General features: G+C 42.0%; 1 protein-coding gene across 3 annotated transcripts in view; it reads right to left on the bottom strand.

Annotated features, from left to right (window-relative positions):
* Positions 1 to 25,341, bottom strand: part of runx1 (RUNX family transcription factor 1) — a 237,640-nt gene extending 212,299 nt beyond the window's left edge. For 2 of the 3 annotated variants that reach the window (XM_068041112.1, XM_068041114.1), the window contains exons 1-2: positions 25,141 to 25,341; positions 24,859 to 24,960 (exon numbers count right to left, since the gene is read on the bottom strand). In XM_068041112.1, coding sequence (XP_067897213.1) covers positions 24,859 to 24,916 — 58 coding nt within the window. In that variant the 5' untranslated portion in view covers positions 24,917 to 24,960; positions 25,141 to 25,341. Of the gene's footprint in view, positions 1 to 12,381; positions 12,461 to 24,858; positions 24,961 to 25,140 lie in introns of those variants that run through there. The other variant, XM_068041113.1, reaches the window with a different exon arrangement.
* Between the last annotated feature and the right edge of the window lie 1,922 nt (positions 25,342 to 27,263).

The raw sequence follows: 27,263 nt of genomic DNA, 5'->3' as shown, positions 1-27,263 counted from the left end.
TGGACCCGAGCTGCAACTATTTCTTGTGTAGTTACATTACTTGCAGAATTTCCAACAAAGATTTAACTATCACCGTGCACGTGGGTACGTCATTTGCCAACCAGCACAAAAGATGCTTCTGTAAGTTAGAATTGCAGAAGACTGACGTCAGCGCTAACTTCCTGTATTTACATAACTAAAACCAACTCCCTCATCTCTAAACAAAGGATGCTGTAAATCTTAAATAAAACCAGAAAATTCCACATATACTCAGAAGTCAGGCAGCATCTGTGGGGAGAGTAACAGAGTTAACATTTTAGGTCGAAGACCTTTCATCAGAGCTGGAAGAAGTTAGAGATATAACAGGTTTTAAGTAGGCACCGAGGCAGAGAAAGAGGGAAAAGAACTAAAGGGAAGGGATAGGGTGGAGGGCAGGAGATATTAAATTACAAAAGGGATGATGGTGCAAGGCAAAAGGTGTTGGGGCAATGGGGCAAGCAAGAAACAAAAGCTGAGTCTGGAGGAGCTGTAAATGGAATTAGCAGAATCATTGCAAACAGCTGTTATCTGAAAAAATGGAGGCAGAGAATAGGATCTCAAATTGTTGAACTCAATGTTGAACAGTACCTCATCTTTTGACTAGTCACTTAACAGCCTTCCGAACTCAACGCTGAACTCACCATTCAGCCCATTGCGACTATGCTGGCTGGAAAACAGCTTTCCAGCCCGATCTTCACTTTCTAGCCCTGTAGGTTACGGCACTTCAAGTGCATATCCAAATATCTTTTAAATGCGATGAGGGTTTTTGCCTCCCCCACCCTTTCAGGCAATGAGTTCAAGATCCCCACCAGCCTCTGGGTGAAAACATTCTCCTCAATTCCTCTCCAATCCTTCTACCAAATTACTTTAAATCTATGCCCCTGATTATTGATTCCTCTGCTAAGAGAAATAAGTCCCTCATAATTTCATACAGCTCAATTAAATCTCCTCTCATTCTTCTTTGTTCCAAAGAAAACAGCCCCAGCCTATCCAATCTTTCTTCATAGCTAACATTTTCCAATCCTGGCAACATGCTTGTAAATATCCTCTTAAAATCTATACCCTCACTAGCGCGCTCACATCCTTCCTGTAACAAGGTGACCAGAACTGTACTCTACCTGTACCCTAACTAGTGCTTTACATAGTCTTAGCATAACCACCCTGCTCCTATATGCTATGCCTCAGTTAAAAAAGGAAAGTACCCCATATGCTTTATTAACCACCTTATCTACCTGTTCTGCTACCGTCAGAGATCTGAGGACATGCACTCTACACTTGTCAGCATCCTGCTATTTAGTGTGTATTTCCTTAACCTTTTCTGCCCTCACCAAATGCATTGCCTCACAACTCTCTGGATTGAATTCCATTTGCCCCTTTTCTGCCCACCTGACCAGTCCATTAATATCTTCTTGGAGTCTACAGCTTTCTTCCTCACTATCAACCACACAAACAATTTTTGAATCATCTGCAAAATTCATGCCCCTTAGGTATATGTCTAAATCATTGGTATAAACCAAGGGACTTAATACTGAGCACTGTGGTACCCCACTGGCAACAGCCTTCCAGTCAACCATTACTTTTTGCTTCCTACCACTGAGCTAATTTTGGATCCAACTTTCCAATGGTAATGATTCTGCTATTGCATTTACACATCCTCTAGACCACCTTTTGTTTCTTTACTTGTCCATTACATCTCCCTTTGCCTTGCAGCATCACCCCTTTTATCATTTAAACTCTCCTGCCTTCCACCCTAACATAGACCTTCCCTATTGTTCTTCCCCTCTCCCCTGCCTCTGCACTTGCTTAAAACCTGTTACTCCGCAACTTTTTCCAATTCTGATAAAAGGCCATCGTCCTGAAACGTTAACTCTTTTCTCTCTCCACAGATGTTGCCAGACCAATATTTTCTGTTTTTATTCCCTCAGGCAGAATTTCAGGCCTACATTTTTAAAAATGTAAATGTGGGAACTGGAGCATGGACTTCAATCTTCTGCAATCCAAACAAGGGATAACCTAAATGTAGAAGCATCTAAATTCTATCAACTCTATCAAATCCTTAAAACATCTTAAACAGCTCATATACATCACTTCTTCGTCCTCTATACACAGTGGTATACAAGCCTAATCTATGCAATCTGTCCTCATAATTTAACCTTGTATCAAAATTGTAAGCAAGATAATGATAGACTTCAAGAGGTCACAGACAGGCTGGTGGAATGGGCAGACATGTGGCAGATTAAATTTAACACAGAGAAGTGCAAAGTGATACATTTTGATAGGAGGAATGAGGAGAGGCAACATAAACTAAAGGGCATAATTCTAAAGGAGGAGAGGGACCTGGGGATAAATCTGCACAAATTGTTGAATGTGGTAGAGCAGGTTGAGAAACTACTTAAAAAGGCATATAGGTTCCTGGACTTTATAAACAGAGGCATAGAGTACAAAAGCAAGAAGTTATGATGATGAACCTTTATAAAACACTGGTTCAACCTCAACTGGAGTATTGTGTTCAATTCTGGGCACCACACTTTAGGAAGGATGTGAAGGCTTTAGAGAAGGTGCAGAGAAGATTTACAAGAATGATGCCAGGGATGAGGGACTTTAGTCATGTGGATAGATTGGAGAAGCTAGGGTAGTTCAACTTAGAGAAGATCGAGGGGAGATTTGGTAGAGGTGTTTAAAATCATGAGGGGTTTAGACAGAGCAGATAGGGAAAAATTGCTCCCATTGACGGGAGGGTCGAGAACCAGACTATTTTATGGTGATTGGCAAAAGAACCAAAGGCAACATGAAGAAAAACTTTTTTATGTAGCAAGTGGTTATGATCTGGAATGCAGTGACAGAAAGGGTGCTGGAGGCAGATTCAATTGTGGCTTTTCACAAGCCAATTGGATAAACGCCTGAAGGGGCAAAAAATGCAGGGCTATGGGGAAAGGGCAGTGGAGTAGAACTAGCTAAATTGCACTTGCAGGGAGCCGGCATAGGCTCGATGGGCTGAATAGCCTCCTTCTGTGCTGTAATTATTCTATGACTGTTCTATGATTCTGGCACAATTGTAAACCACAATCAATGGAGAGACAGCTTTTGGTTTCGAGAATGGCTGTGAGATTTGTAATAGGGCCAGACCACTTCCATTAACAGAGCCACAGCATTAGCATCCTGCCTCCAGATTCCCCAGCCAATCAGTGAGGGCGGGCGGAATGACACGTCCATTCTATTAAAGGAAGAATTTCTAATTAAAGGAGCCATGATATGGCTTTGAATGGTTCACCTGCACTTAGATTTTTGATGCTGCACCAACTGTAGGAATGCTGCGCCACACCAACCAAGAGGAGACTTAGGAAGGCTGCTTCGTGCATCTCTCACTCTTACCTGGTGGTCCTGCTGTGGGATCAGAGGGGCTGCAGTGAGTTGAGTTCTTCCAAGGGCGGGAGGAAGAGAACAACCTCTCCTACCAAGCAGGCGTGGATGGAAGTGGCTGAGGAAGTTAGCAACAGAAGTGTGGTCCCTCAAAAGCCTTTGCAGCTTGTTAGTTTCACTAAAGAAACTCTCCCTGTTGTGCATTCACCTTGGTGACCCTGGCGAGTTGCTGACAGGTTGGGAAACAGGGTCCCCTGGCTGTCAAACCTGTAATTTAGGGTTAAAACAGCACTTAATGACCTATTTGATTATTTTAATAACTTACCCAACAGCTGCATGGGGTTCCCTGCTTGCCTTCAATCCCATCCTAGTGAAACCTGGAGGATGGGAGTATGATATCGGGATCCTGACCCAACATCACCTTTAATGGATTTGACTCCCCTCTGGCACCCTAAACTGCTTCCCTGTGCCTGGGGAAATTCCAGCACAAGTCTCACTCCAGAGACCTGAGCACAAATCTAGGTTGACATTCCAGTGTGGTACTGAGGGACTGCTGCACTGTTGGAGGTGCTGTCTTTCAAATGAGATCTTAAACTGAGGCCATGCCTTTCCTCTCGTGGATGTAAAATAAGATCCTATGGTGCTATCTGAGGACAAGTAGGAGAGTTATCCCTGGTGCCTCGGCCAATATTCACCCCTCAAACACTAGCTGGTCAATATCGGTGCCGTTCCTGGGATCTTGCTGTGCTCAAATTGGCTGCTGTGTTTTCTACATTACAACAGTGACTACACCAAAAATACTTCATTGGCTGTAAAATGCTTTGGGATGTAATGAAGGCAAATGCAAATGCAAATCTCTTTATGAGTGCCGGCTGACACGACTTTGCATTTTCAGCATTTTCTATTCCTTATTGTTTTCATTTATACAAACTTTCAACAAAATAACTGTCTACAGCTGATAGATGTTGAGCCCCAGCAACTTATGGTTGAGGTAATGAATTAGTCTGGACAATTTAAAAGATAATTACATTGATCAAGACTGGATGTGCAATCTGTCAAAGGAATGTTTGAACTGTGTTAACACCAAATGCACTGTTGCTTCACATTACTGACTACTGCACTCTCGTCTCTGCTAACGTCATTTTACCCTCAGCGAGAAATTGTAATCCCCATTTGTTAACAATCACCTTCATTATGAAGTCCAGCTTTGTTATTTTTTGGTTTGTAATTGTGAATTAACTGCCAAGAAAAGCAATCCTCCTGCTCAAATTAGGGCTGAGTGGTACCTTAGTATGAGCTACATGGGATTGCTGCAGAAAAGCAAAGTTACTATTTCTGTAGCATTGCACATGATTTAATTTACACAGACTCTGTCTATTCATTGTAGATGGGTAAAAATTGTGGTCGAGCTGGTGATGTGATGACTTTTCAGTTTAGCCACAACTGAAACCTAGAATTTTACTACAATGGAGTTTCCCTTCTTGGTACTGTTAATCTATATTCTCAGTCCATTTAAAAGTAAGCAAGACTTAGACTTAAGGCAATGTGGTATGTTGTTTATTTGATGTTTGGATGGTGAGTTCAGCTCTGGATTAGAGTTTAATTAAAGATGTGAGGTAATTATAATGTGATTCAGTATTGTCATGAACATGTGCTATGCCAAATGATATATTTTTTTTAATCCATCGGTTGGAAACCTGAATTAAACTTTAAAAAGCAGGAGAAAAGAAACTGATAAAAGTTGACTGCTAGCAGCTAAAATGGCTGCTGCAATTTGCATCAAAATACACTACATTCCAATGTATTGAGGTGGAGACGTAAGGTCTGGTTTTGAATGGGCCTGCCTTCATAAACAAGACATTAAAGGCAATCTTGGAACATTAACACTGGTGGAGATGGACCACTGAAAGGGTAATCACTGGAACAAAGGGACCCTGAGAGAAATTGCAATTCTTATACATGATCTAATTAAGTTGCAGGTGAGACAATACACTGGTCCATCATGTGACAGGCCCACCATCTGTGTGAAATGAGCTGCTCTTTCCCTCTGCAGGCAGACAAGCAACTCAGACTGACCAGTAAAGGATCCAAGTGGGGATCCCTCTCTCTCTCTCTCTCTCTCTTCGCAGGCCACCTTGCAAGTTCAAACTCTGCCTGCTGGCAGTAACCATCCAAGACTATCATTGCTACAGTCAGAGACCCTGTGAAGAAAACTGTTGACATCACTGTCTCCAAGAAAACCCCGAACTAGTTGGCCACATCTACAAGCCGGAAACCTCAGGACCATCGCATTCAGCCAGAAGACAACTGAGTTACCAAACTCCACAGACTGTATACTCTTTTTTTTTTATTGCTCCAGATTCTATTCCAACTAATGTTTTCTTCCCCACTCTGTAACATATTTGTGCATGTGATTCTTGTGTGTGTGTGAGAAAGTTGGAGCGCAGTTTATTATTTTACTTAGGTCAGTTTTAAATACAATAACCTAACCACTTTCTTGTTTAAACTCAAGAAAACCTGTCCAATTAGTTCTTTCCTGATCATAGCACGTAAATGGTTAAACACTCATTGAATTGGTAAGTAGCCACTTTTTAAAAGAAATAAACTCTGTTGCAGTCAAACAAGGAGCAGGACAAGAGGGGAGCCTTTCGACCCCCTTCTCAACTGATCATAACAGTAGAAATTTAAAATTGATCACTAAAATGAATGAAATCATGATTTAGATTTCCGACTTCATTGCTTGGGCAGTGATCTGGTGGAGCAGATTGATGATCCATTATAAAACCTGCTCTAGTTCCATTCCGATGAAATCAGTGAGTGAAAATCAGGCGGGTTCTTTAAAAAGTGGATAATCTACTCTGCCAGATGCTGAAGACAAAACTCTGCCCCCATTTCTAAAAGGTTTGGGAACTTTCCAGTGTCCTCTCCTTTCCTGAAGATGGTGACTCACTGGGTCTTGCAGGAATCGTCAAACCTCTTCTACCTCACCTGGAGGACTATACTTGAAGAGTGGCCCTAGTTAATACATGTTGGCAGTCCATTCCATAATGATGAGCACACAGCTGAGCCCAATGCTGCCCTCACCTGATATGCAGATTTGCCAGGCAGGGTCATTGGATAATGATAAAGTAATGCAACTGTGAATAATTTCTCTTCTCCCTAACACAGGCGCTGAAGGCAACTGTAGCATCTCTCTTCCACCTTGGCTGACATCAGCTAACTCAGAACATATTGAGGTTGTGTGGGGGTGATGGTGGGGGGTTCAAAATCTGGAATCTTCCTGTTCTGTAAGCTATTGATTAAGCTTTGATGACTCACTCCTGCTTTCTAGCACTTAGCACAGTTCAATGACTCGGCTTCAAAAAGTCAGTGTATTACTTCACTGACTGTTCAGCAAATCCTAAAAGGTGTTTTGTTTCCGAGAAAACAACAACTCCATTGTCTCTTCTTGTGGGTAATTTTCAGGGCTGGAAATTCTGCAAGAGTTTGACACAGGTTTGTGGTTTATTTGTCCTTGCAGGCCAAATTTACAACAAATGCTGTGCCCTTGTCATGGCTAACAACTTCCCCTTTGCTTCACAAACGTTTGCTGCACAGTTCGTCTGGATTTGTTGCCAGCCATCCATGGACTATTTTAAACTTACTGTCTAAAAGTGTTGAAATTTAGCTGAGAAATTATGAACAGCACAAGAAAATGCTGGTGCAAGTGCATAAATGCACATATCTTAATCTTAGCATGATAACTTTATTTGAGGGAATGTATTTGAATAATAATGATGAGCCTTGCCTTCCAATGAGGAAGTAACCTGTCTGTTCTCAGTAGTGATTGTATACAGTAGTATATCAAGTACCAGTTAGCAAGGAATAAATCCTCAACAAGCTTACAGGCTCGTTATATATAAAATATAAGCAGAAAATGCTGGAAATACTCAACAGGCAAGGCAGCATCTATGGAGAGATAACAGAGTTAATGTTTCAGGTTAATAAAAGCAAAATACTGCAGATGTTGGAAATCTGAAATAAAAACAAGAAATGCTGGAAATACTCAGCAGGTCTGGCAGCATCTGTGGCGAGAGAAGCAGAGTTAACGTTTCAGGTCAGTGACCCTTCATCAGAACTGGATGTTTCAGGTTGGTGGCCTTTTGTCAGAGATGGAATCTATTCTATAGGTGACAAAAGTGTGGATTCAGGTGTCAGTGGTGAAGGGAGGCTTGGTGCTGCAGGAACCACAAATATTGGTGTTTCTACTAACTAGAGCAATTATCTTATTAAAATGCATTACTTGGTTGAAATTCTGACTACATTACAGACAAAAATACTTCCATGGCTTCACTTCTCCCTATCTTTATAACATTCTCCAGCCTTAGAAGAACTCCCCCACCACTGCCCTCACTGAAAGTCTCCACTCCTCTGACTATGGCCTCTTGTGTATCTCGCCTATCTTCATCTTGCCATTGCTGACTGTTTCTTCAGCTACCTGGGCTCTAGAATTTCCTCCCTAAACTCCTTTGCTTCTCTGCCTATCCTCCTTCAAAACCCTCCTTAAAAAAACAGCTACTCGACCAAGCTCTTGGTCACCCCTCCTAATATCTCCTTCTTTAGCTTAGTGTCCATTTTTATGTCTCTGTGATTTGCCTTGGGGTGTTTTTCCATGTTAAAGACGTTATGTGAATGCACATTATTAATGTTGTAAACCCTTATGAAAAGAAGCACATTTCAGTATTTCAATCCATTTGAATCCACTTGCAAGCAAAACAACCCCTATAAAGATCAAGTAGATAATATAATTTTTTCAAGAACACAAGACAGTTTGTAGCCTATTTAAGTTTTATTGTTTTTGGCTCCACTATTAATTTTTCAATCTTGATGCCAAGATCATTCACAATTTTTCTAGTTCATTGTTTATGGAATGTGCTGAGTTACTGTAAAATCATATGGGTGTCCAGTTTATTTTTAACACTGTACATCTGTAGATGAACAAATGATGGTTTCACTGAAAAATTAACTGCAAATTCGTGACCTGAAGGTGTATAATCCATAAGCCCTAATGGTGATTCCTGTTTGGTCCTTACTTCATTAGATGGTTTCTGTTTCGATAAACTACAATTCGTCATTCCCTAAATTGCCTTGGCATTCTTTACAAAGATGTCTATGTTTATTTACGGTGACTATTCTCAAATATTAGGATAACAGTGCATCGTCCAATATTATGGCAGCGACCAGCCTGTCTGGTGTTGTAGGGCTGATCTTTACCCTGCCTACCCAGTGCAAACCAGGCACATGGGCAATTAACATCAGTCTATCTGTTAATGTGCCACTCCCTTCCAGCAGTCTTAATCTGCTGGAATCCGGCAAGGTCTTTCTTTTAATTGGACAGATTGGACTCCAATTATATAATTGGGGCTTGACTGCTACTTTAGCCAGTGCGTTGAGCTTTGTGGCTTTGGGGCCTGGTGACGCTAGCAGATGGATGAATCAGGGGCAGAAGAGGCCCAAAGATGTAAGTCTCAAAATTACTTTTTTTATTTTCCTTGTGGAACCCAGAGGAGCAGCAGTGCTCCTCCAGCCCACAAGAAAATTTAGGCATCCCTTACTCTGGGCTACCAATCCCCCTTTAGAATTGTAATATCCTACCTTAATGTCCTGCCACTGCCTTATCTGAGTGCCAGGAAACGTTAGTGGAGTACAGAAAGTGTAGGATGGAGCTTAAGAAAGCAATTAGGAGAGCAAAGAGGGGATATGAGAAAGCACTGTCTGGTAAAAGTAGGGAAAATCCCAAGATATTCTATGTATATCAATGGGAAGAGGATAACCAGGGAAAGAGTAGGACCCATTAGGGACCAAGGGGGAAATTTGTGGGTGGAGCCAGAGGACATTGGTAGGGGGTTGAACGAATACTTCACATCTTTCTTCATCCAAGAGAATGAGGATGTAGATATGGAACTCAGAGAGAGAGACTGTGAGGTTCTTGAGCAAATTGTCATAGGGAGTGACAAGGTATTGGAGGTTTTGGAAGGCTTAAAAGTGGACAAATCTCCAGGTCCAGCCGATTTGTGTCCCAGGATGCTGTGGGAGGTGAGGGTGGAGATTGCAGGGGCTCTGACCTTAATTTTTAATTCCTCTCTGGTCACAGGGGAGGTGCCAGAGGACTAGAGAACAGCTAATGTGGTCCCACTATTTAAGAAAGGTTGTAGAGATAAGCCAGGGAACTACAGACCAGTGAGTCTCACGTCAGTGGTAGGGAAACTATTGGATAAAATTCTGAAGGAGAGAATCTATCTCCACTTGGAGAGGCAAAATTTGATGAGGAATAATCAGCATGGCTTTGTCAGAGGGAGGTCATGCCTAACAAATTTGATTGAATTTTTTGAGCATGTGACCAGGTGTGTAGATGAGTGTAGTGCAGTTGATGTAGTTTACATGGATTTCAGCAAAGTCTTTGACAAGGTCCCACATGGGAGACTTATCAAGAAAGAAAATGCACATGGGATACAGGGTAACTTGATAAGGTGGATTCAAAATTGGCTTAGCTGTAGCAGACAGAGAGTGATGACAGACGGCTGTTTTAGTGACTGGAAGCCAGTGTCCAGTGGCGTACCACAGGGATCTGTGCTGGGTCCCCTATTGTTTGTCATTTATATAAATGACATAGATGGCTATGTGGGGGGTAGGATCAGTAAGTTCGCGGATGACACAAAGATTGGCTGAGTGGTTAACAGTGAGGTGGCGTGCTTGGGTTACAGGAAGATATAGACGGGATGGTCAAATGGGCAGAAAAGTGACAGATGGAATTTAATGCTGAAAAGTATGAGGTGATACACTTTGGAAGAAGTAATGTGACACGGAAGTATTCAATGAATGGCCTGACACTGGGAAGTTCCGAGGAACAAAGGGATCTTGGCGTGTTTGTCCATAGATCTCTGAAGGCAGAAGGGCAGGTTAATAGGGTGGTGAAAAAGGCATATGGGACACTTGGCTTTATCAATCGAGGCATAGATTACAAAAGCAGGGAGGTCATGTTGGTGTTGTACAGAACTTTGGTAAGGCCACAGCTGGAGTACTGTGTGCAATTCTGGTCGCCACATTATAGGAAGGATGTGATTGTATTGGAGGGGGTGCAGAGGCGATTCACCAGGATGTTGCCTGGGATGGAACATTTAAGCTATGGAGAGAGGTTGGATAGGCTTGGGTTGTTTTCACTGGAGCAGAGAAGACTGAGGGGTGACCTGATCGAGGTGTACAAGATTATGAGGGGCATGGACAGGGTGGATAGAGAGCAGCTGTTCCCCTTAGTTGAAGGGTCAGTTACGAGGGGTCACAAGTTTAAGGTGAGGGGCGGGAGGTTTAAGGGGGATTAGAGGAAGAACTGTTTTTACCCAGAGGGTGGTGACGGTCTGGAATGCCCTGCCTGGGAGGGTGGTAGAGGCAGGTTGCCTCACATCCTTTAAAAAGTACCTGGATGAGCACTTGGCATGTCATAACATCCAAGGCTATGGGCCAAGTGCTGGCAAATGGGTTTAGGTAGACAGGTCAGGTGTTTTAATGCATCGGTGCAGACTCAATGGGCCGAAGGGCCTCTTCTGCACTGTATTATTCTGTGATTCTGTGAAACGTAATTTTTACTGCACACTCCGATTAATACAGCCAGACATTCAGACTACAATGTTCAACATATTCACAATGCTACTTTAAGAATCGGACATGTCCGTAGGATGGAAGACAGTCGCATATCTGAGGACCTTCTATATGGTGAGGTAGCTGGAGCCAGACAACCAGTGGGGTGCCCAAAGCTCAACTTCAAAGATGCTTGCAAGTGTGATATGAAGGCCCCAAATGTCGACTATTGCACCCGGGAGTCACTAGCTGGCGAAAGAGGGAAATGGTGACACATCCTGTGGACTGGCGTCCACAACCATGACAACCAGTTGCTACAGCAGCTTGGCAACAGGCACCAACATCAAAATCAACAACTCACAGCATCACTTGGCAGTCTCACTTGTGGCAGAACCTGCCTCTAAAAGATTGGCTTTCACATCCATTAGCAAAGGTGCACCAAGAGAAGACACCCCACCTAAATGGATTGTTTGCTGCGTGTCTATCGTCTTTCATAGATGGAAGGATGCCAAGATTTAATAATGTTATGGAATCATTATATCATGTCTAAGTGCCACAGAAATAACCCTTAAATACATAACTGCAGAGAACAGGTTCAAAACAGTTGTACAGTAAATTCAACAACATAGCTGCATTTATATAGCACTTTCAACATTGCAAAATACCCCAAGACGCTTCACTGCTGTGTTATCGACAAAATTTGACACCAAGCCGCATAAGAAGAGAATAAAAAAGGTTACCAAAAGTTTGGCCAAAGAGAAAGCTTTTAAAGGGCATCTTAAAGAAGAAGAGAGAAGTAAAAATGCAGAGAAGCTTAGCACAGGGTCTAGTCAGCAAAAGGCATGGTGCCAACAGTGGGGCAAAGAAAATTAGGGATGTGCAAAAGGCCAGAGTTGGAGGAATGCAGACTTGTCAGGGGGTTATAGAGCTGGAGGAGGTTACAGATGGTGGGGGGCGGGGTGGGGGGTGCTGTAGTGCGGGGAGGATGGGGTGGGTGGGTGTGAAGAAGGGAAAGAAAAGGGTAAAGGGCACATGCTTCATAACTTGTAGCATTTGTGTTTTAAAAACAGCTCCATAAATGTACAAAAATGACTGAAACTAAGCCACACAAAGGTTTTCACTTAATTCCCCTTATCTGCTAAATTAGGACTTCTCAGTTGGTTCAGTGTACAATTGGCCTTAGTGTTCCCAAGTCAAGCAGAAGGAAAGAATTAGCAAGGATCCCCATTCCTAATCTTGATCCAGTGACTCACAATGAATAGGATGCTTTGCGTCTGTCAGGTGAGACAGCCTCAGCTGTAAAGGTGACACCTGCAACTGGGCACTTTGCTTTTCTTTTTGAATGATTTGACAGGAGATTTCTAAAAGGATAAGTTAAAAAAAACTTGCATTTATATAGCGCCTTTCATGACCACCAGACGTCTCAAAGTGCTTTACAGCCAATGAAGTACTCTTTGAAGTGGAGTCACTGTTGTAATATAGGAAACATGGCAGTCAAGTTGTGCACAGCAAACTCCCACAAACAGCAATGTGATAATGACCAGATAGTCTGTTTCTTTGACATTGATTGAGGGATAAATATTGGCCAGAATACCAGGGCAAACTCCCCTGCTCTTCTTCGAAATAGCAACATGGGATCTTGCACGTCCGCCTGCAAGGGCAGATGGGGCCTCGAGAGACGGCACCTCCACCAGTGCAGTGCTCTCTCAGTACTGCACTGGAATGTGAGCCTAGATTTTTGTGCTTAAGTCTGAGAGTGGAACATGAACCCACAACCTGTGATTCAGAGTTAAGACTGCTACCAGCTGAGCCACAGCTGAAACTGTGTCCTATGTGTTAGTGCTCTACAGTGGAGTGTCTCTCAATGGGAGTCCACTTTGTGCTGGAATTGGGCGTGCCCAGCTTCCCGCCCCCCAACACCCCCCCCCACCCCACCCACAACCCCCAGCTTCCTCACTGTCTAGACTCACACATAGAGAATGGCCACTTGCTTGAGGGACCTGAAGGGACTGTTGCCTGTGAACTTTATCCCACTCAGTGCCCTCAAAAGAAAAGGGATGTAACTGGAGAGAGGAAATGGCTTAAGATGAACTGGCCCTGATTAAATAAATATTTTATGTGGGGATTTAAAAAAATATAATTACATCAGAAAAGGCCAACAAAAACAATATTGTCTCTTTTAAGATAACACCTCCACACAGCCATCATAAAGAATAATTGTTTTTTGACACTTGCAACTGCAATAAAAGTGGTTGGCACTGGATCTGAGCAGCTGCAATAAACAGGATACACATGTGACACTATGCTGGAATTGAAGCACACCCAGGAAATGGAGAAGGAGGAGCTGTTATGTAACACCATTCAGCTAGCAAGCTGCAGGAAACCTGAATCCTCACAAAGGACAAAGGAATTTTTATTCACAGACTATCATCGTCAATTAGCATTAAAAGGGAAGGTGTTTATTAAAGCATGTAGGGGCAGCAGAAGCACATGTACATTTTACAAAAACCATAAAGAATTGGTCTTTGTGTTAAATAGTTATCATCTTTCTAATCGAGTGATTGAGGTAGCCTTGGTGCTTTTTTAAATGGGGTCTAATTGTGCCACTTAGGATAGCTTAGTTAACAAGAAGTTAAATTTAAGTTAGAGTTTGGAAGTAACTGCCGGTGATATTAGTAGCCAAATACTTTAATGCATTTGTATAGCATTCCTCTATCTCTAACTTTAACACAAGCATTAACATTTATTTTCAATGTATTGGTGCTACCACTAAAACAGCAGAAAGAGGAATGTCATTCTAATGCATCACGCACAGGTCCAGTAATATTGCTGAAGTTAACTTCTGGACTTATTTGGCCACCTGCTAAACCTGGACAATTATTTAGCCACTGAATTGAATTCAATGTATATTATGGAATTTGATGCTTTTTAATCTCAAGTAAAAACAGAAAATGCTGGAAACACACAGGTCAGGTGGTATCTGTGGAGACAACAGATGAAAGAAGAAGGCTGAGCACCGGAAACGTTAACTTGCCTGTTCTCTCAACAAAGGCTGACTAAACCTGCTGTGACTATCCAGTGTTTTCTGGTTTTATGTCAGATGTAAACCCCCAGCCATACATTCTGATGAAGGGTCATCCAAAAGGCAGTAAAAGACTTACATTGACGTACACTTGTATTTGCCTTTTATGACCTCAGGACATCTCAAAGCACTTCATAGCCAATGGAGTACCTCTGAAGTGTAGTCACTGTTGTAATGTAGGGAAACCTGGCAGCCAGCAAGCTCCCACAAACAACAATGAAACAAATAACCAGATGATCTGTTTTAGTGGTGTTAGTAACACAAAAGTCCGAGTGTATCAGGCCTGTGTCCTCAGTACCTTGCTCTATGGCAGCGAGGCCTGGACAACGTATGTCAGCCAAGAGCGACGTCTCAATTCATTCCATCTTCGCTGCCTCCGGAGAATACTTGGCATCAGGTGGCAGGACCGTATCTCCAACACAGAAGTCCTCGAGGCGGCCAACATCCCCAGCTTATACACACTACTGAGTCAGCAGCGCTTGAGATGGCTTGGCCATGTGAGCCGCATGGAAGATGGCAGGATCCCCAAAGACACATTGTACAGCGAGCTCGCCACTGGTATCAGACCCACCGGCCGTCCATGTCTCCGCTTTAAAGACGTCTGCAAACGCGACATGAAATCCTGTGACATTGATCACAAGTCGTGGGAGTCAGTTGCCAGCGTTCGCCAGAGCTGGCGGGCAGCCATAAAGACGGGGCTAAAGTGTGGCGAGTCGAAGAGACTTAGTAGTTGGCAGGAAAAAAGACAGAGGTGCAAGGGGAGAGCCAACTGTGTAACAGCCCCGACAAATAAATTTCTCTGCAGCACCTGTGGAAGAGCCTGTCACTCTAGAATTGGCCTTTATAGCCACTCCAGGCGCTGCTTCACAAACCACTGACCACCTCCAGGCGCTTATCCATTGCCTCTCGAGATAAGGAGACCAAAGAAGAAGTTAAAGGATAAGTATTGGCCATAGAGAACTTTCCTGCTTTTCTTCCAACAGTGTCATGGGATCTTTAACAACTATCTGAGAGAATGGATGAGTCTTTGGCTTACCATTTCATCCAAAAGATGGCACCTCTAACAGTGCAGCATTTTCCCTTTGCTACACTGAAGTGTTCATTTAGATTTTGTGCTCATGTTTTTGAGTGGGACTGAACTCACGACCTTCTAGCTCAGAGATAGCAGTGCTACCAACTGAGCCATGGCTGGCACCAAAGTACCTGTTACAACCAGGTGAGAAAGGTGTCTAGGGTTCCCTCTCAGCCTTCACCTGGTCTTACTGTAACAGGGTTTTATTTGAAACACACCATATTTTTTAGCTCTCCCTTGGTGAATTCTTGTTCACTGCTTTCCAATTATAAGGCAAAGAAACCAGTACAAACAGGCTTTCTTAGGTTTAAAGGAGGAAAGTTGAAATTTATTAAACTTAAACTCTAATTCGGTTGACTCCTACATGATACACACATGCAAATAGAGACAGAAAAGAGCAGAAGAAAAACAAAGTGGAAAAGTTTGAGGCAATATCTGAAGAGTTTTTGTTACGGTTCTTCGAGCTCACTGTAGAGTCCTTGATTGTAGGTCGATCTTGCTTTCCATTGGGGCCCATTATTCTTCTTAAACCTTGTTTGCTGTAGGAAACTTTTATCTGTTGGGGTTCATGTGTCTTCAGTGGATTCAAAGGCTTGTGAGAAAGAGATGGGAGCAGACAGGAGAGATCTTCTCAGTCCAGGAGCAACCAGACTTTCTGCCCAAACTGTTTGTACAAATTCAAAAACTCCAGTTGACCAACAGGTTAGTCATGTGACTAGTTGGTTTGACCATGTCCATTTGTGTATTCGGCCATCTTAGCAGTCAACCTGGAATGTGAGCTCCCCCACCTTCAACGTGGCGATCAAAAGTCCATTGTGGGTTGAATGTGTCAGGGAATGGCTATTTTGTCCTTTCAAACACTGTCTGTTAATATGCAAATGTATTTTCCAGCCACAACTGATCTGTTTAACAAGTCCCTTCTTCACTCCAGTAACAGTTTAAATCAATGTTCATGACAAAATTAATGTGCCTCATTCTTGGCAGGTGGGGGCCTAGCATGACAGTACCAAATAGATTTTTAACTTGCCACCTGGGTGTAAAACTGGCATTGTGGATCGGCCGCCCATTATGGGCACTGTAGTTTATGTTATACTGTGCAATCTGACCTATCCACCCTGTGGGTTGCATTCAGCAGCACCAGCAGCAACATTATTGGTTTGGCTTCCAAAGCTTAATGTAAACCTTTCAAATTCACACCTTGGAGGGCTAGTTGAATCTGAGGAGGCAACTCAGGGAGTTGGACAAAGTATATCAATCAGTGAAAAATGGCAGATGAAATTTAATTTGCTCAAGGGTAAATCACCAAACATAAGAAGAAAAAATGGGTACCAGGAATGGTGTTGAAAAAGCTCAGGGTGAAGTTTTATGAGATCGATAGATATTAACAACAACAACTTACATTTATATAGCACCTTTAATGTAATAAAATGTTCCAAGGTGCTTCACAGGAGCATTATAAATCAAAGTATGGCACCAAGCCACAAAAGGAGATATTAGGTTAGATGACGAAAAGCTTGGATGAATAGGTAGGTTTTAAGGAGTGTCTTAAAGGAGGAAAGCGAGGTGAACAGTAACAGACTTGGGACTGACTGGGCCAATTGTAGTCTCCTGCTAGGCTAGGAAATGGATGCAAAAGGATATGATGGAGCATAAAAATGTTGAAAAGCCGTGAAAGGACTCTTGTCTATTTTGTCAACTGTTGTCTCTCAAGTCTTGGGGTGGTATTTTATTTAGGTGATGGGGGTCTCGGCCACTGGCTGAAGAGCCAGTGAGAGCCCTGTGTTGCCTCTTTTCGGGATGGCCTGCCGCATTACGTGCCAATCAGGCACGTAATTGGGCAACAGCAGACTTTCCCCAGGATTAAAGACTCTGGTGACAGAAGTTCCGCCTGCTGAGAGCTGTAGGCCAATCAGAGGCCAGCAGCTTTTTTACTCAGCCGCTGGGCTAATACCAGTGGCGGCGAGAAGAGGCCCTTAATTTGGCATTAATTGCCCACTTAGGGGCCTCAATTGGCGGTGGGGGCGGGAAGGCCATCCACGGGCCTTCCCACCATGGACTTAATTGAGGTGGAGGCGGGAAGGTGGCAGGGCCCCCATCCGCTACCATCCTGCCCGATTAAATGCTCTCCCCACCTTCAAACTTACTGCAGGGGAGAGGTTACAATCCAGCGTTTGGAGTGGGTGGTGGAAGTCCCTGTCTGAATGAGGCAGGAGCTTAATAATGAGATTGAAATGATCAAGACAAGACACTTAGGCATCAACATAATATGGCATAATTTATGGCATGATTACACTTGTTGCTCATCGCAGTCATGTAATCTGAGTGTCCACAGATCCAAAGCCTATTATTTAAGTACCAATGCATTCAAAGGGGAAAAGGTGCATTTGTGAAGGGGAAGGGATTTCTTTTTGGTGGGATTTTTTTTTCAGCAGGCTGTTGGTGACTCGTTTTGTAAGCCTCCTAGCTCTTTTGAGTGTGGGTTCCCCTGTAGGAATCCCCGTTCTCAGCTTTTTGCAGCAAGAGGAGGACCAATAAGGCATGGCAAGCAGAGCTGTTTGTATCAGTACCTTATTCCAGCCTAAAGTATCCTATAATGTTCATTCTGAGTTGCATTTAATGAAAAAGCCAGATGAACACATGAGGGCGAAGAAATAGAAGGATATGGCAATCAGGTTTGATGAAGAAGAATGGGAGAAGGCTCATGAGAAGTTTATCACTAGCATTGCCCATTTGGGCAAAATGGCCTGTTTCTATGCTGTCGCTATTATGCAATAGTACGTAATACAGGATAATTGGCCATATTATCATGGTTCAGTTGGTAGCACTCTCACACCTGACTCAGAAGATTGTGGACTCAAACCCTGTTCCTTGATCAGATTTTCTAGGCTAATATTCTACTGCAATACTACAAAAGTGCTATATTATTAGAGGTGCTGTCTTCCAGATAAGGCATTAACTGAGATCCTGTCTGCCTATTCTGGTAATTCGGGTGAACATTAAAGATTCCCAGCTATCTGTTGAAGAAGAACTGAGAGTTCTTCAAGTGTTTTGGCCAAGAATCCTATTTTCACTAACATCATCAAAGCAGGTTAACTGGTTAATTCAGCTCATGACAGGTTGTGGGTTTCTGATGTGCCTGAAATGACTGCTGTATTTGCCTAACAACAGTCACATTACTATTTTGAGATGTTCCTGATACTGATAAAATCCTGTATAAATGCAAATCTTTCTTTCTATGTCCTGCACCCAGTCAGCATATTGTAATGACCATATGAGTCACCTCTCGGGAGCAGTTAGAGTTTTAGTATTCTTATCAGCTTGCCTAATAAGACTGCAAGATTCCATATGGTCGAGTATATGGGGAGAAGGGAAGAACTGAGTTCAGTTGTCTTGTTGTATTTGGTACAGCTGTAAAAATGGAGACTGCCCTATTCTTACTGCAACTCCCAAGTAATAGCATCATTGAAGGTACCATGGATCTGATTTATAAGTTGAAATACTATCTCATAACTCTCAGGGAGATTACAGAAAAGCAGGAATCCCACATGCCATGCCTTAAGCAACCATCTAAGCAAAGGTAATGATAAAGACCATTTAGCCCATCTAGTTCCTCCTTCTACAGAAACCTATCATCTCCCATCACAGTATCCTGTTATGAGCTGTTGCCTACCCAGAAACCAATTATAGCTGTATTCACCCTCTCTGCAGAAGTGCTTCCCAATATCAGTCCTGAACTTGCCTTTTACCAGTTTGTACCTAATCCCCCTTTATACAACTATAGTGCAATGAGAAATAGTGCTCAGGATTATCCTAGCTATTCCACTTATTGTATTATATGTCTCTATAAGATTCTCCTCATAAGCCCTGATCTGTCAGAGGCCTAGCATTCAAGTGGCGGCCAGAATGTCTGGTGAGGAGAGGTGTACTGGCTGATACCCACTGGAAATAGGGACCCTCTTGGGGAGAGTCTAGGCCAGGGAAGTGTCCTGGATTCCCAAAGATTCACTGTTGGTTTATTGTTGAATATGGGTCTCTCACAAAGGAGGCTGCTTGGGGCTGAATTGGTAAGTTACTGGAAAGGGGGGGTGGATTGCTCCCTATACCTGAGCAGCTTAATTCCAGATTTCCCAGCATCTTGGGGCTGGTGGGTTCTTGAGATTAATTTTTGGGGCCTTGGTATTTGATGCTGGTTGTGAGAGAGAGAGAGAAAATTGCACATCAACATTAAAACCTGTACTTAAATGCTTACTTGAGGTTTGAACCCAATCAGGCACGTACTTCAAAATCGAAGTGATGGTTCAGCACAGTGCATTATGATACTCTGATTCACCCTCTCCCACTCCTGACAGCTGAGAGTGGTCATTATATCATCTCATTCAGCTTCCAATGGGATAGTTTGTAAACAATTAAAGCCACAATTTTAAATTTCCCTTGTCATCGTTTTTTTTATCTGTTTTTTCTTATTCTTTCTTTATCTTGCATTTCTTTTTGTTTGCACTTTTGTTTCCTCAGTCAAGATCTTTTCTCGACTCCTGTCACGTTTTGGCAAAAGGACTGCAGATGGTAGGAGAAAATCAGCAGAAAACTTGCATTTGAGAAGCAAGGCACTGAGTGGATGCTACAGGAACACACTAGAGGGACCCAACAGTGCAGGGAGCTGTAGTAGCTTTGGAAACACATAAAGAAAGACTTTCATTTATATAGCACAGCTCACAATCTCAAGATGTCCCGAAACAATTTACAACCAATTAAGCACTTTTTAAAATAAAAATGTAGTCGCTTTTGGAATGTAGGAAATGCAGTAGCCAATATGCACACAGCTAGATTCCACAAACAGCAAAGTAACAATGACCAGATAATCTGTTTTTAGTGATACTGGATGAGAGATAAATATTGGCCAGGACACCAGGGAGAATCCTTTGCTCCTCTTTGAGTTAGTACTGTGGAACCTCTTGTGCCTACATAAAAGGGCAGACAGGGCTTAATGTCACATCCACATAACAGCGCCTCTGACGGTGGAACAGTGCAGCACTCCCTCAGTACTGCACTGGGGCCCAGGTTTTCTACTAAAGTTTCTGGAATGGGACTCAAACCCACAGCTCTTTGACACAGAGGTGAAGGTGCTACCCACTGAGCCACAGCTGCACCTGGAACACACTGCATGGACAGTGGCTACAGAAGAACAAAGGCACAAGTCGGAGTGATAGCTACCTGCTTCAGACACGACTCACCCCAGCTTACATAGAACTCTTTAAAAAAAGTTCTTTTGACTTGAACTCCCCCTGGGCTATCAGACTCCATATGTTGACAATAATTTGAGTTTGCACTTCTGGGGATTAGGATATAACTATTGGAAAACCATATGGTGGGAGAGGGTTAACAAATTACACATAATTTCTTAAATGCAGAACAGATCCTGACTGTCCTCCTATTTGGTTAAGAATCCTCGCTTTTATATTCAACTTGTAATTAGAAAACTAATATAAACCATTTTGTATCAACATCTGGAGTGTGCAACCACAGTCCTTGTGCACAGCCTTCTTAAGTTGAAAACTTCCACAGAGTGATATCAGAAATGCATAATGCCATCACATTGGTGTCTGCCCCATGTGCATGCCCATTACAGTAGGGTCAAATGTCATGTGGGCTGAATATAAGTAAGTGATCCTGTTTAAGGATGGGGTGGCCACATGGAGCTAAAGGAGGTGACTCCATAAAGATTGCACCTATAGGCTTCAGAATACTGTGCCAGTGAGATTCTGTTCTGTAAAAGTTCTGCAAAAGGATAATGCCAACACTACTGATTACCAGGACATTCAAATATGATATTTTACAGTAGGTCTGGTTTCACAATAAAACAATTTGAAGCAGCCCTTTACTGCATACGACATTCTCTAAGATTCCAAGCCACAAAAATAGACTCTTGGTTATTTTTGAAAATATTATTGTTCATAAGAACTAATCATATGTTGAGAAATGGTTTTGCGTCCCTCGTCGTATATGCAACATCATGGATCTTGAACCATTGGTGATTGTGCTGCATGTCAATGCACAGAACTACCGCTTTACCCCATCCGACACTAAGAAATGAGGCAGCTTGTTTACTCAGGAGGGTGTGGGTTAATATTTACAGAAGCAAAGGTTAGTTTGAGCAGTATTTATAATAACTTAGGGGATAGAATCTGTCTAAATGAACACATTCACTCAATTAAATATCAATATAGGTTTATATGTAAACTAGCCAAATGCTTACCACTTATCAACCAATATTTATGTTGTAAGCTCTACACAAGAGTTATCATTTTTCAGTGCCATGATATAAATTTTTCACTTAAATCATTTAGAAAGAAATGAACACATCTCACAGATAGACAGAAGTTACACTCAAAATAGGTTATAGGTGTTGTATTTGTAAGGGAGTTTTGCTCCTGTGCCCTGGCCATTGTTTATCCCTCAACCAACACGTAAACCAGATGATCTGATGAATTAACTCGTTACCATTTCTGGGACCTCGTTGTGCATAAATTGGCTGCAGAGTTTCTAACGGTGATTACACTTCAGAAAGTACTTAATTGACTGTAAAGCACTTTGGAATACCCTGAGGTTGCAAAAGGCACTACATAAATGCAAATTCTTCATGATATTAAAAAGATTCTGTTGAACATTCTGTGAACTTAAGGGTCCTTTATTACACAGTTGGCTCGATATGTGTACACAAGACATATTTCTTAGAGGATAACTGTTTATTATATTAACACATTTAATGTTTCTTGATTAAATATTACACAGACGACAATGGAAAGTTTGCTAGTGATAAGAAATATGGACAGAACATGGAAAATTTTATTCCAAAATTTCTATTTTCAATTTCCAGTGTAAGGATTGTTTGCAATTTAATACTTTTTCTGTTCCCAGTCCTTTTGAGAAATACTTGTATTTATTCACCAAATGAGAGCAAGATGACTATATTAACCAATTTCAAGTGGAGTTTTTACTGTAGAGTTATGCAGTCTTTTGGTAGTCAGTGAGTATATTTAATGTTAGACCAGGCAGTTTTCAAGCTTCCCTCAGCCTATCACTCTCTGCCTTTGCTCATGCTACAGACCGTAGTGATTCACATTCTGAAATGCCTCTCTATTCATTAGGTATTTGCAAAATACCTTCAAAGGTGCTTGCACATTGTCTGGTCCTGTCATGAAATATAATGGATGCAGTGCCAGCAATATTTAATGAAGTCCAGGATGGGGGAATTTGATTGGAACAATGACTTGTGTTGATATAAATGGCTGATAAATCTGCCTTTTTAGAACTATCAGTGAATTTTTGAATTAGGGCATCAGGGAAATTGAAGCCTGGGTGTAAGGCATGAATTGTCCTTCAAATGAAACATTGAACTGACGCCCGCCTGCCTTCTCAGGTGGAGGTAAAAGATCCCATGGCATTATTTCGAAAAAGAACAGGGGAGTTCCCCTTGGTTCCCTGGCCAATATGTTTCCTTCAACCAACATCACTGAAACAGATTATCTGGTCATTAGCACATTGCTATTTGTGTGGGCTTGCTGTGCACAAATTGGCTGCTGTATTTCCGACAATACAACCGGGATTACATTTCAAAGGTGCTTCATTTGCTATGAAGCACTTTAGGATGTCCCGAGGTCATGAAAGACACTATATAAATGCAAGTCTTTCTTTTCTTTCACGCTCCCTGTACCAACCGTTGGTAGCTAGACTGTGAATTTGTGAATACAAAATGGAAAGGTTGCCAGCACACAGGGGAAGGCCCGCTGGAACACAATGTACCATTGAGTGATATATTACCAGAACAATTAGGCTGCGCTTACATTAACTGACCAGGATTAATGCTTAAACTCACTGTAAACTGAAAACATCCGTCCTCTTGGGGCGCAATGTTTCATTGGAAGGTGCGACTTCAGTAGTTTCCTTGTCGGAGAGCGTAAGGGAGAGCCTGGTGCGGTATGATAGAAAAGACCCATATCCTTTGTGGTGTACCACACTCAATTCATGCGTCAGCTTTCTTCCAGTGTTTTCTTAGAATAGAACAATTGCTTTTTTCTCCCCCTTCTCATTTTTTACACGCTATCGTGCTACAAGAATTATGGCTTTCCTTCTGAGAGAACTGCAAGGACTGATAAAGTGAAATATATGGGACAAGAACCACTTGTTATTTCCCCACAGCTGACAATTTGGGGTTTGTTAGCAGAGCAAGGGCAATAAATTTGTGTAATGTTTTTTGCAAAAAATGGAGAGAGTGGCGCCTCGGATATTTGTAACGACTGGTCTGTGCAAACAACTGGGAGAAAAGTGCAACAGAAACAATTTGCCTACAGACATGATTATTTATCTAACTTGCATGCGTCTAGGAGGTATTCTGTTTCTGCCTTGTATCTCGAAGCTGACCAGGGTTCAATGCACAGACAAGGAAAACAGGGAGGTCAGACCAAAAAAAAACAAAGTTATCACAGGTACATGTACATGTAGATTAAATATGCCAATTTCCTTCTCAACCTTTTGGCTTTATTATATGCATATTCAAAATAGGTCTACTGTCAATGTCTATTCAAGTTCTATTAAATGCCAATGCGCGTTGCATATGGTAATTGCTCCTTTTTTTTTGGTTTCGCTGTCAATTGGTCAGACCAATCAATGGTGGTCTCCATGCTTCATGCTTTCTTTTGTTTTTCTTTAGACCCAGTCTGTTGGGCTAAATATGGCGCCTTAACTAATGCACGTAACTCCTGCACTGTTCAGCAGTCCGTGCCTCAGCTGCCTGCGTTCTGCAGGAGTGAAGCAGGATTATTTATACATCGCTCTTTATTACCTTATCTAACTTGCAAAAATTTCCTCAATAAGTTTTCCTGTAGCTACGGCTGGAAACAAAACATGAAAAAAAAGCAAACTGAATCCAGGAAGGTCCTTCTTGTTATTTGGTGAATATTGTTTCCTCTGGCTGTTAACAGCACTGAGGAAGCAGTTGTTCAGTGAGCCAAGGGAGCTGTTAGCAAGTTTGCACTGGGACTGTGGCCATTCAACGGAGCTGAATGATGCTGCAGGAATGCATAAATCATCCAACCACCATGAGTCGATGGTACAAATTTCTCCCTTTAGGTGCAAGTTGTATTGAAAGCAGTGACATGCCACAGTTTAGAAAGAGAGATATCTATGTTTGCTTTAGGGTGTTACTCATGCATTTATCGGTCTGTTTTACTTAATGAATTTTTTTTTTAAGAAAAGCAGCCTGATTCTGACAACTGTTAGTGACTCAAAGTGACATAAGCTTCTAAACGTGTATCTCGTCCTTCTGTTTCCTCACTGTCGTGGGTGACTAACTCAATGTTTTCAAAACGATTTAACCAAAGACTCCAGTGTTTCTTCAGTCAGCCCTGAAGAGTGCAAATTCTCCTCACAGAAACCATCAGACAAGCCTCACATCATATTGTGTGAAAAGTTGCTCAAGACGGATGATTTTCAGTTTTCTGTGGTGAATTTGTTTCTTCAGCAAAGCATTTATTAAACTGGAGATAATTGACAACTAAAATGAAATACTTAAAAATAAACTTTTTCTGCATCAGCTATGAACTCAGTAAGTACTCATCATGCAACCACAAAATAACAGCATCTTTCTTGCATTTAGTGTCGGAGGACTATTTCTCAACATGCACTAGAGCGAATCATTTTAAACAGTGGCACTTACCTCTCATGAAGCACTGTTGATATGAAGGAAATGACTCAAATATGCTGTTCGAAGCCATGGTGTCCGGTGAAGCCGTCCTAACTGGTTGCACAGGTCTCCCACCTTTTCAAAGGAAAACCAACAGAGTTTAAGAGTCGTACTCTCCACTGCACCGTTCATCTTTGGTAATTTCCTTTTACCTTATCACACAGCTTCTGCAGTGCTGCAAACAACACGATAAGGTACTTTTTTGAGGTCTGAAATATAAAAATAGTGGATTGGTTGTGGTTAGATGATGCTTACCACTGTACGAAATGCTTGGCACTCTGTGGTTTAAATCAGAATGAGTTGCTGTTTGCTGACCAATATCCCGGACCCACTGTTGTGTGACTGGTCTGCACCCAACTTGTGGTTCTGTGGTTGTTTATGAGGCCCAAAGAGTTTCACACAACCTAAATTACAAATTTAACTGTTCCCCTTTGATAATTCAACCTAATTGGCTGTCGTTGATCATGTGTCCCATGTGATGTCGCCTTTTTTTTCTTATTGTAGCATACCCTTCCCGCCCCACCTGCCCTCCCCTTGGCTCAGTCAGGAAATAGCAGAGGCTAGAGTTTGCAAAACTGACTCACAGTCCCTTTTTGCTTATTATGCAAATAGAACGATATGATTCTGTACAACAGAGCCTGTGTTGCTTTAAAGGCAGTGGAGCTGCTTTAATCCATCATTAAAATTTCACTACAGCTTTCGTTTTTTGTGTTGTTGAAAGAAACAAATAGTTTGAAATGTTGGGATTCTCATATTTCTTTGTTAGAGATATAAAAAAAAAGATTTTCCTCACACAGAGAGAAAGGTATAAAATGTCATCATGACTTTGTTTTAACTGTATTCAGAATGAGATGCACCCTTTCAATTTAGGGGCAATATGTTTGGCAGTTACTTACATGCCTTTCTGATACGTTTTTGCCCTCAACCTTAAAAAAGGCACCGATTATTTATTTTATGTTGCTGAAATATGAAATACCTCCCACTCTGAATACTATTTAAACTTAAACTTTTAAAAAATTGAAGTGAGAATCCCAGCTGACATTCCCCCCACCTTATTCTTTCCAAAATTTGCCCCAGGTGAGGAGATCAGCTCATCTCTGATGCCCCTCCACAGCTGAAACGTCTGCCAAAACTTATCGCCTAGGCTCCCACTTGAAGAGTGGGCACTGAGGCAACATAACGGAGAGTGGCTGACCCGACATTGGTGGAGGCAGCACTTCCCGGAAAGAAGGAAAGGCAATTGCAAAAAAAAAAATCGAATTTCAGAATCTTTAAACAGGGAGCCCTCAATTATCACATTGATTGATGTCCTAACTAAAGTAAAAGTGGTTTCAGAATAGAACACCTTGATATCAAAAAGTACTTAGTTAAGTAAAGGGATTCTGCAAGTTACAGAGAGTTTAGAGACTCACCTTGGACAGGATATCACCAGTAACTGTTGCAGCACTTTCCACAACGTCCTATTCCAAGCAGTTATTTATAAAAATAAATACATTAGTGCCTTTATATTCTAATTGCAGTCCATGGATTTGAAAGGCAAGTCAATGAATTTATTCTCCGTTGGTAAATGGCAAATTATTGTCTGCGTCGTCTGCTTATTACTGGCTTACGTTGCCTATTTTTCAATCGGACAATGCAAATGATTGGGACTCCTAATTGTTAGGTTGGAGCGCGACTGGTTGTAGAGCAGCTGGCTCACTGCAAGTATTCTGTGAACAAAGTTTTGAATTTCCTTTGCAGTTAACCACATCACTATTTAACCGATCCATCTGCTGCTAACTTTTTTTTTGTTCCTACACACATATATAATCCAACAATAAAAAAATAAAATAATTAAATCTTTAACCTTTGGCAACAAGCTGCATCTTTCAACAAAGAACTTGTAGTCCGTTAGTGTGTTGGTTTGGATGCATGTCCATAAATAAGATCAGCATGTGTGCGAGATGTACACTGTGAATTCTTCCTTGTATTTCCAGGCTATTATGCTTTGCAAAGCCTGGTGCTCATTTCCATGCAATTGGTGCCACAGCATTCGGAATCATTTGATGTTATATTAGAAGAAATGAAAGCAAAAAGGGCGGAAAGAAAGAGGAGTGTTTGGCTCTCTTTTCTTCTTGAGTGATGTTTAGGCATAGCCATTGGCAAGGCTGAGTTAGTTAAAGAATAAGATTCCACCCACCTACCCCTCTCATCCTAACAGAATGTCATTGCTAATTGTTCCCAGCCCACCACATGGCTCCTTTCCACAAGAGGATGCTTCTTCAGAGGCCTGCTAGCTCTTCGACATCAATGGATGTACAGGGATGTTAAAAATATATGTGGAAGCATTGTGAGGAGGTCAGGAACTGGCAATGTGCTCTGGAGAAGCTTTGAGAGTT

Source organism: Heterodontus francisci, chromosome 10 (genome assembly GCF_036365525.1).
Source record: "Heterodontus francisci isolate sHetFra1 chromosome 10, sHetFra1.hap1, whole genome shotgun sequence".
NCBI lineage: Eukaryota > Metazoa > Chordata > Chondrichthyes > Heterodontiformes > Heterodontidae > Heterodontus > Heterodontus francisci.
This window is presented reverse-complemented; position numbering and strand designations above follow the sequence as displayed.